At 37.5% G+C, this 8,960-nt stretch overlaps 1 protein-coding gene across 1 annotated transcript; it reads right to left on the bottom strand.

The window, feature by feature from the left end:
• Positions 1–460: 460 nt before the first annotated feature.
• LOC129950713 (uncharacterized) lies at positions 461–2,338 on the bottom strand. The gene has a single exon (XM_056062635.1). The coding sequence runs from the start codon at positions 2,336–2,338 to the stop codon at positions 461–463; it is 1,878 nt and encodes a 625-aa protein (XP_055918610.1).
• Positions 2,339–8,960: the final 6,622 nt, after the last annotated feature.

Genomic DNA, 8,960 nt, shown 5'->3' with positions numbered 1-8,960 from the left:
AATAGCCTTAAAAATAAAGACGTAAGACATTTTGTTATCAAATACTGCAGAAAATCTGCTGCTTTTATTTTGCCTTTATTAAAGTTACATTTCTTTAAGTCGACTTTATGAAATATTAAACGGAGCACTAAATAGGTTGTGTTTAACCCCTACCCTTCCAGATCCCTTAATTTCACCTTTGTGAAATATGGTCTCCATGCCACAACATTTTCCAATGTTCTTCAAGAATTAAACGACTTTGCATTCCGGGGTGGCATGATTCTGACGCTCTTTCAAGTTGCTTACCATGTTGATTTTCTGATTTCGGTTAAAATGTCATTTTGGGCTTATATAACCTCAACCCTTTAAAGTACCAAGAAACTTAGGATCCTTATATGTAATATTTTCAAAAAACACCATAAATAGAAAATAAATTTTATTCAGAAAAACAAAACAGTATCATTGATTGATAAATACAAATTCAATTAGTATCAAATGCAAGTGCATAGTTCTGGATCAATCCTAAAAACTTCGATATAAAATACGACTTTAACGATTGCCATTTCCTTTTTATTCGCTTTTTCCACTTAAAAACAAAAATTTCAGCCAAAAAACACAAACTGCTAATTAGAAAAGCCAAACTTAAAGCTGTCCAAATCCATTTGAAATCTTCAACTTTCATCGAACGAAATTTTTCTTTAAATTCAAAATATCTCGATCGCACATTACCATTTTTTTTGTTTTCATAAAGTGCTCTTTTTATCCAAAATTCCCATAATCCAGATGCTTGTACATCCAAAGAGTGAAATTTTAAAATTTCTTTGTAAATTGAATTCTCGTAAACAGGAAAACCAATTGGTACACTTTTGACGAGACACAGTTCTTTCGACCAACGAAATAATTTTATTCCCAGAAAATTTTGCATATATTCATAAAATTTCCACGTAACATCTAATGTAACGTAAGCATATTTAGTGTTCAAGGCGTCTTGATCTTTATCAATTGCTTCAGAAACCTTTGTGTTTTTAATGAGAAAAGCTTTGGAATAGATTTCTTCAACTTCTGGATTATATAAACGTACGACACCGAATTGCAACGAGAAACCTTTGATTTTTAGATTCGATGATATGACATCTTCGAGGGTTTTTATAAATTTTTCTTTAAGTGGTTCGGTCATAAGAGTCTGAAGGAATGCACCGTATAAAGTGGTTAGCATGATACCAAGTAAAAATATCAGTAAGTAGATGATTTTGGTGCAACATTTGTCTGTTGGTCTTTCAACTAATGACTGTCCAAGTATCCCACCCAGAAGGTTAAGATTCATAAAGAAATTAAGAAGACCGATGTTTTTTCCCCAAAGAAATTCTGATGTCTCCAATACTGCTGAAAAAAGAACCACAACTGTAACCGCAATTAGAAATGCATCTAAATAAAATACCCGCATAAAAACTTTGAAAACTGGAATTTTCGCTTCAATCGGAAGCATCACACCAACAGCTATTCTAAAACATGGATATGAAAATGATTTACTTGATATCAGCAGAGTGGGTATAGAAGATATTTCTACGGTTTTATTTGAAACCAAATTATTTAAGTCGTTGAGAAAAAGCGGAAACATTAGACTGGACGTGTTTAATCTAGCGTTGTGCCTTGCAGCAAAAGTTCTAAACAAGTTACCAATTTGTCCACTTAAAATGTGTTCATCTCCAACAGTTTTCAAACTATACAATGTGTCTTTTCGGTATTGGAATACAATTGGCAAAATTATTCCATTTAAGTTATGCATGCGATTTGGATACAATTCAATATTATTTACTTCATTCTGTTGCCAGATGATTTCTTCAATTTTAAATTCTCCGAAATTGCTGAAACTGTAATATGTTGATGAGCTGCAAAAATCTCGAAAAACTGCTATTACATTTATTATTGAATTATTCCAACAAAATTTGAAAATTTCCTTTAGTTCTGTTTCGTTTTTTGATGAACTTTTTAAAAGAAATAAAATTTTAAAATGCTCCATGACTTGAAGATATTCTGGAAGCCGTTGAAGAAGGTTTTTACTGTTTTCGGTAAGATTGATTAGAATTAGAAAATTGTCAGTAAACTTTTCTTTTAGAAAGAAAGATTTTGTCTCACCGGATGACAAAATAACCGGAATTCCAAGTAAATTCGACACTTTTTGAACAACGAAACCATTTTCAGAATCGAAAGTTTGTAATAGAAAAACACTATCAAATTTGTAGAAGTCTTGAATTGTCTTAAGAAAACTTTCAATTTCAACATTTTTCGATACAGTATTGACGAATTTTACGGAAACAATTGCAACGAATGCTAACAGCCTTATAGAAGTCAAATTCATTACTGATGATTTCAACATGAATTTAAATGTGCTCTTGGATGGAAAAAATACTTAATTTCCATGTCTCACGTAATTCTACTAAAAAGTGTTAAACATGGATAAATTTGCTAAATAATTATAATAATAAAAATGAGTGAAATTGAAACATTTAAATTTAAAAACGATTTCGGAGGTTTGCAGCAGAATTTTGCATGTTCTTTTAAATTAGAGTTATTCTTTTTTTATTGAAAACAAAACAACTTAAACAAATAGCTTACTTTTTTATTTATTAATTTAATTTCAAATTCAATTCACAATGGATGCCAAATATAAAGAGGCTATAACTTCCATAATGTGTTCGTTAAATCACAAGTTTTTAAGTACTAGTTAATCGATAACTACATATAAAGTAGATCAATATACTTAATTAAAAAATGTACGTAGTACCCGTGGCGTTATGGTTAGTGCAGAGGTCTTCGGTAAGATCCTTGACTGTTCCATTTAAAGTATTTTTCACGGGTACCGGTATTCATAGTGCGTTTTTAAATTAGCCGTTGGGCCTTAACCAACATGCGTCTCCAGCCAGCTCGGTCCCTTTCTAGCTGTCTCCAGTTTCGCACACCAAGTTGGTTGAGGTCCTCTCCCACCACGGTGCGCCACCTTAGTCACGGTCTTCTTCCACTGCGCCGTCCCTCGGGATTGGATTCGAAGACCTTTTGGGCTGGAGCGTTGATGTCCATCCGCTCTACATAACCTAGCCATCTAAGCCGTTGGACTTTAATTCTGCTTACTAGGTCAGTCTCGCTGTACAGCCCTTACAGTTCGTAGTTATATCTTCTCCTCCATTCTCCATCTATGCGTACGGAACCGAAAATCACCCGAAGAACTTTTCTCTCGAAGCGTCCTAAGACGCTCCCATCTTTCTTTGACAGGGTCCAGGCCTCAGCGCCATAAATGAGAACCGGGATGACAAGTGTCTTGTAGATGGTGATTTTACTTTACTTCTCAATTGCCTTCTAAATCCAAAGAAGCAGCGATTTGCAAGAGTTATTCTTCGCTTGATTTCAGCGCTGGTGTCGTTGTCTGTGTTAATAGCGGTGGCTAGGTAGAAAAAGTCCTTAACTAACTCAAAGTTATAGCTGTCCATGGTGACGTTTTGACCATTAAACCCATCTTCTTCGATTCCGTCGCAATGCTCAAAAGCGCTCCACTTACATTTATCTTCCAATTACGAGTATATCAATATCATCTGCTTATCCGAGTAATTGGATGGACACTTATAGGATTGTGCCTCCAGTGTTAACGGTTGAGTTTTGCACAATTCTTTCCAGAACGATGTTGAAGAAGTCACATGACAGTGCATCGCCTTTACAAAAATCTTTTTTGACATCAAAGGCATCGGTAAGATCTTTTCCGACCTTAATAGAGCAGCATGCATTCTCCATCGTCATTCTGCACACACGGATAAGTTTGACAGTGATGCCAAAACTAGACACTGCTCTGTAGAGCTCTTCCCTATGGATGCTGTTATACGGGGCTTTAAAATCGATAGAGTTGGTGGGTATCAATTTGAAGCTCCTGTTTTTTTTTTTCCAAGATCTGCCGTAGTGTGAAAATTTGGTCTATAGTGGACTTTAATGGTCTGAAGCCACACTGATAAAGAAGGATCTATTAGGTTGTTGACAAACGGCTTCAGACGTTCACATAGTACTGCAGAGAGGATCTTATATGCAATGTTAAGGAGACTGATGCCTTGGTAGTTGGTGCAGTCTTTCTTCCGACCATTTTTTGCACATGAGTTGGTTCGATGCCGTCAGCTCCAGCAGCTTTGTTTGACTTTAGTTAAAATATATCTATCTTCACTTCGTCAAGGTCGGGTAGGCGAAATTGATCTGCGTCGCCTAGGTTGAGTGGTTCTATCTCCCTTACAGCGGAATTCGGTTCGTCATCGCCGTTATATAATTTGGAGAAGTGATCTTTCCATATTCTCAGCATGGACTGCGGTTCTACTACGATGTTCCCCTGATCGTCTTTACAGGCTTCGGTTCGTGGTTGGTACCCTTGGGAGGTTTTTTTGTACCTTTTCGTAAAATTTACGAACCTCATTTCTGTTGTGACATCCCTCTATCTCCTCGATCGCAAGCTTCTCATGCTCTCTTTTTTTCCATCTAAGAAGCCGGTATCCTTCTCCTCTTTTCTGCTCGTAGAGCTCGCGAGCAGCTCTCGTCCTTTTGTGCAGCGCCATTTTGTATGCCTCTTGTTTCGCTGCGTGAGCTTGCCGGCATTCGTCGTCAAACCAGGGGTTTCGCTGTGGTGGCCGTGTGAAACCTAGCACTTCAGAGGAGGCATCTCTGATGGCTCCAAGGCAATGTTGCCACTGGTTTTCAATGCTTAATGCAGGAAGCATAGGACTCCTTAAGAGGTTATTAGAGACTCGATCGGAAAAGAACATGGCAGTCTCTTACGATTGCAGCCGTGTAACGTCGAATCTTCTCACAGTACTTCCTTATTTTGGCTTGGATCAGGATATCCGTAGACGTACCTTGGCTACAACGAGGTAGTGGTCTGAGTCAATGTTGGCCTCTCGGAATTTTCGGATATCCTGGATACTGGAGAAGTGTCGTGCGTCGATCGCAATGTGGTCAATCTGGTTGACGGTTGATTGATCAGGAGATTTCCATGTCCCCTTGTGGATATTGAGATGCGTGAACTCCGTACCAGCTACCAGAACGTCTCGCTCCGCATCGAAATCGACCAACCTGAATCTCACGATTATGCCACCAAAGATGTTTTCTCTTCCTAGCTTGGCATTAAAATCTCCTAAGACAATTTTAATGTCATAGCCAGGGCACTGCTCATATGTCTTGTCCAAGAGCTCGAAGAATATGTCTTTGGTGTCTTCATCTTTCTCCTCTGTTGGGGCATGCGCGCATATTAGGCTTATGTTAGCGAATTTAGCTTTGATGAAGGTTGTCGGGATGCGCTCGCTCACACTGTTGAAACTTAAGACTTTTTGCATGAGTCTAGTTCCAGAAATAAATCCATACCCAAATAGACGCTGTCTCTGTTCTAGGTAGCAGTCACCGTAGTATACATCGCAGTCTTTAAGTTTGCGTTTGCCTGGTAATATCTGCCTTGCAGCAGTTTCGGTTTCAGCTAATTGTTCAGCTGCACGTGGTCTGTTAAGCGACCTAACATTCCACGTACAGATCCGAAGTTCGTTGTCCTTATTTCGTATGCGTGGATTGTCAACAGTAATCCGTCCGTATCAGAGGCTTGTTGGTGCTTCGCAACTAAAGATATTGTTTACGTGGTCAGGAAGTCACTACGACGGCACAACCCCCAACATGGAGGGCCAGATCCTAAGTATAACTCCAAGGATGGGGAGCCGGATAAAACCGCTCCTTATAGGCCTGGGCTCCGAATAAGTCGAAGAAGCCCTATAAGGTGTTCACTACGTAGTTCAACCTTACTGGAACTGTAGATGCCACCGTTGATTCCATCTCGGGAATTTCTCCGCTGCCGGCTGGATAAGGAGAGGTGCCTTAGTGGAAACACCTCTCCCTCCCTCTCTCGTTTGCTGCCAGCAACAACTTTCCCCTATTGTTGGAACCCAATCTCCAGTTGAGGTAAGGCACCCGATGTTCACCACGGGGAGGTGGGAGTAGGAGTTGATAAACAGAGTTTGGTTTTTTTGCTACTCAATATCTCAAATAACTTTTCAAAAATGTAAGATTGTGACTCCCAACTAATTTTAACTTATAAGGTATTGTTTTCAACATTCTGACAAATTTTGAGAAAAATCGAATTGCCAGTTTTTTTTTACAAAAAATAAAAACCTAACAAAAAAAACATTACTAAAACTTGGTAAAAATTTACTTTCGACTCAAATATCTTTTCAAAAATTAAAAATAATGTCTTCAAAGTTTTTTTATTTAACAAAAAATATTGTTTTTGATATTAAAAAGTTTTTTTTTTAATTCCAACAATCGGTTTTTTCATAACAAAATAAAAACCACAAAAAAGAAATGCTATTAAAATTGGTAAACATTTGTTTTCGACTAAAAATGTATTTAATAAAACTTGATTTTTAAAACTTAACTATTTTCTTATGTGCAAAATATTATTGGTAATTTTGAAATTTTTAAGAAGAATTCAACTGACAACTTTTTTAACAAAGCACGAAAACCTACAAACCTTAAGCAAGACAAATCGACAGACGGGGTGGGAAGTTATCAGTGTGGGTCGCATCCCAGTCTCTTTCTGAGTTTTGTTTTTGGAATTTCCCAAAATCTAAAATAAGTAAGTTTACCCACGACCTATCCAATATTATGTAGATTCTGTTCATTGAAAACCCATTATTTCTTGTACAATGTACACAATCTTCTATGGAATGATGTTGATAGGTTTTAACTTTGCAACCATTTCAATCGTGTCCCATACCACCTATTGTATAGTACACAAGTACCTGTAACTCGAAACCCATTACCATATTCCTGATATGGATGCTAAATGGAGTGTGGGAGACAGCTTCAAAACCTATTTGATGGACAAATGAGAAACTCCAACAAGCCGCTAAATTGAACAATGAACACCATCAGTAAGAGTAAAGTTAAAGGAAGGTACAGTGCCCTCAGTTTCAGCCTCAGCCCGCCTCACTACTTGTACAATGCAACCATAAATAAATCCAAACAAAGTTTCTGGACTTTATCTAATTCAGTTGGTCATCTTTGTTTCTCCTACGACTCGACTTCGAACGACCGACCGACACGACGGACGATGGCAGAGCGATGGCACACTGCAGATGGATGGATGATGCTGTCGATGTTTTGATGTTGTTGTTCTTGCATTCATGCAGCACACGCTACCTGCTGGCTGATATACCTGTGGCAGGATTCAAGAACCTAAAGTCATCCGTCCATAATCCATGGAATCATTGATTTCTCAGGTAGAAGGAGTGTAGGTACCTTCGTACAGATGAACAATCTAAGAGTCAGTCACAGTCAGTATACTTATCCGTTTTGAAATTGGTTGTGGGACGATGCTGAGGTTGTTGTTGTTGTTGTTTTGTAGCTGTTGCGGATAAAAATGTCATTGAACTTCATCGAGTAGCATGCTCTTAGTTCACCCAGAGTATGTATATAGATCCAAGCTAGATGTGATTAGGTTTTAGATTGTAAAGTAGGTACCCAGACCAAGACCCAGACCCAAACCAAACCAAAGCGAACCGAATCGAATCGAATCGAATTGAACCCACAATCCGATGCTGTTCTGGGATTTTCCAAACCAATACAATTTAATGCATTTCTGGTCCTCCACACGACACGAAGAGGAATATTCTGATTCAAGCGAGGAGCGAGGTTCTTTATTTTTGTGTTCCTTTTTTATTACACTACTTTAGAGGTCATTGGCTGGTTTGGTCCAAATGGGTATAAGAAAGTGCTATATAGTTGGTATGGCCATTGTTGTGGTTAATGGGATGTAATTCGTTCTGAAAGGGAAAACTTGTTTTTTGTCAGAGAATAATCCTTCTTTTTATGTAACTATCCCTTTTTTTCTATGATAGTTTATTGAAGGGTCAAGGGAACGAATAGAAGGTGTTCGTGATGTTTAGGAAGGAAAAAAAAACTAAACACTTTAAAGTGGTGATCATTATGCGCTCTGACTCAAGTATGTGGATATTTTGTGAAGATAGTTTTTAAGCGGTGACTTAAAAATAATGCACAAAAGCAACCTTGGTATTAATTTGAAATCTAGAAGACTAATTATTTTAAAGGAAGAATATGAATTAATAGGGTTCTTAAAAATGTCGTTAAGTGTGTTTTTTTTTTAACTGAGACTAATTTACATTTTTATTTGTTAATTTTTGAATCGAAAAATCGTTCCACATCAAACATGTAGACTAACTGCAAGGAGGAGACTGTTATAAGTAAGTCGTGAATGTTTATACATATGTGCTTTATTTTTGAAAATCACTTTGGAAATTATTATAATCGTTTAGATTTTTCAAATTTGAAATTTTGTCATTTCAAGGCCTTTGGAATCGAAATCTAAGTGTTTGAGTTATATAATGAATGTGTAGGTTGTCTGTACATTCCAAGACCTTTTAAAAATAATCTCGAGTCACTTGTACCCTCCATCATTATACCGACAGACACAATTGAAGACCGATGCAAAGCAATCAAAAGCTGTATGAATGAAGAAAATGTTGTGTCAAACTATAGAGGACTTTCTGGATACGCTTTATAAGCTGTTTACTACAGTTCTCTTGAACAGACTGTCAGCCGGGTTAGAAAAAATCAACAACATCATCAATGAATTTAAAGCTGATGAAGAGATGAAGAATCTCTTAATCTGTTATTAGACACCCACTTTCCAGGTAGCTCTAACATACTCAATGACTTAACATCAGAGTCTCTAGCTTCTACAAGCGATTTAGTTGATCTAATAACGCGGGAAAAACTGCAATGGGCCATAGACAGCTTTGATCCATATAAATCTCCAGGACCAGATGGAATCATTCCGGCCGAACTACAAAAATGCTCAGACATGATTATTCCACCATTGGAAATCATTCTGACAAGCTGTGTAAGGTTGAGATATATTCCCAAAGCCTGGAGAGTGGCAAAAGTAGTGTTCATTC

Source organism: Eupeodes corollae, chromosome 3 (genome assembly GCF_945859685.1).
Source record: "Eupeodes corollae chromosome 3, idEupCoro1.1, whole genome shotgun sequence".
NCBI lineage: Eukaryota > Metazoa > Arthropoda > Insecta > Diptera > Syrphidae > Eupeodes > Eupeodes corollae.
The sequence above is the reverse complement of the archived record's forward strand: the minus strand, read 5'-3'. Positions and strand labels throughout refer to the sequence as shown.

Coding starts and splice junctions, on each gene's coding strand:
- LOC129950713 (XM_056062635.1), bottom strand. CDS start 2,338: ATGAATTTGACTTCTATAAGGCTGTTAGCATTCGTTGCAATTGTTTCC.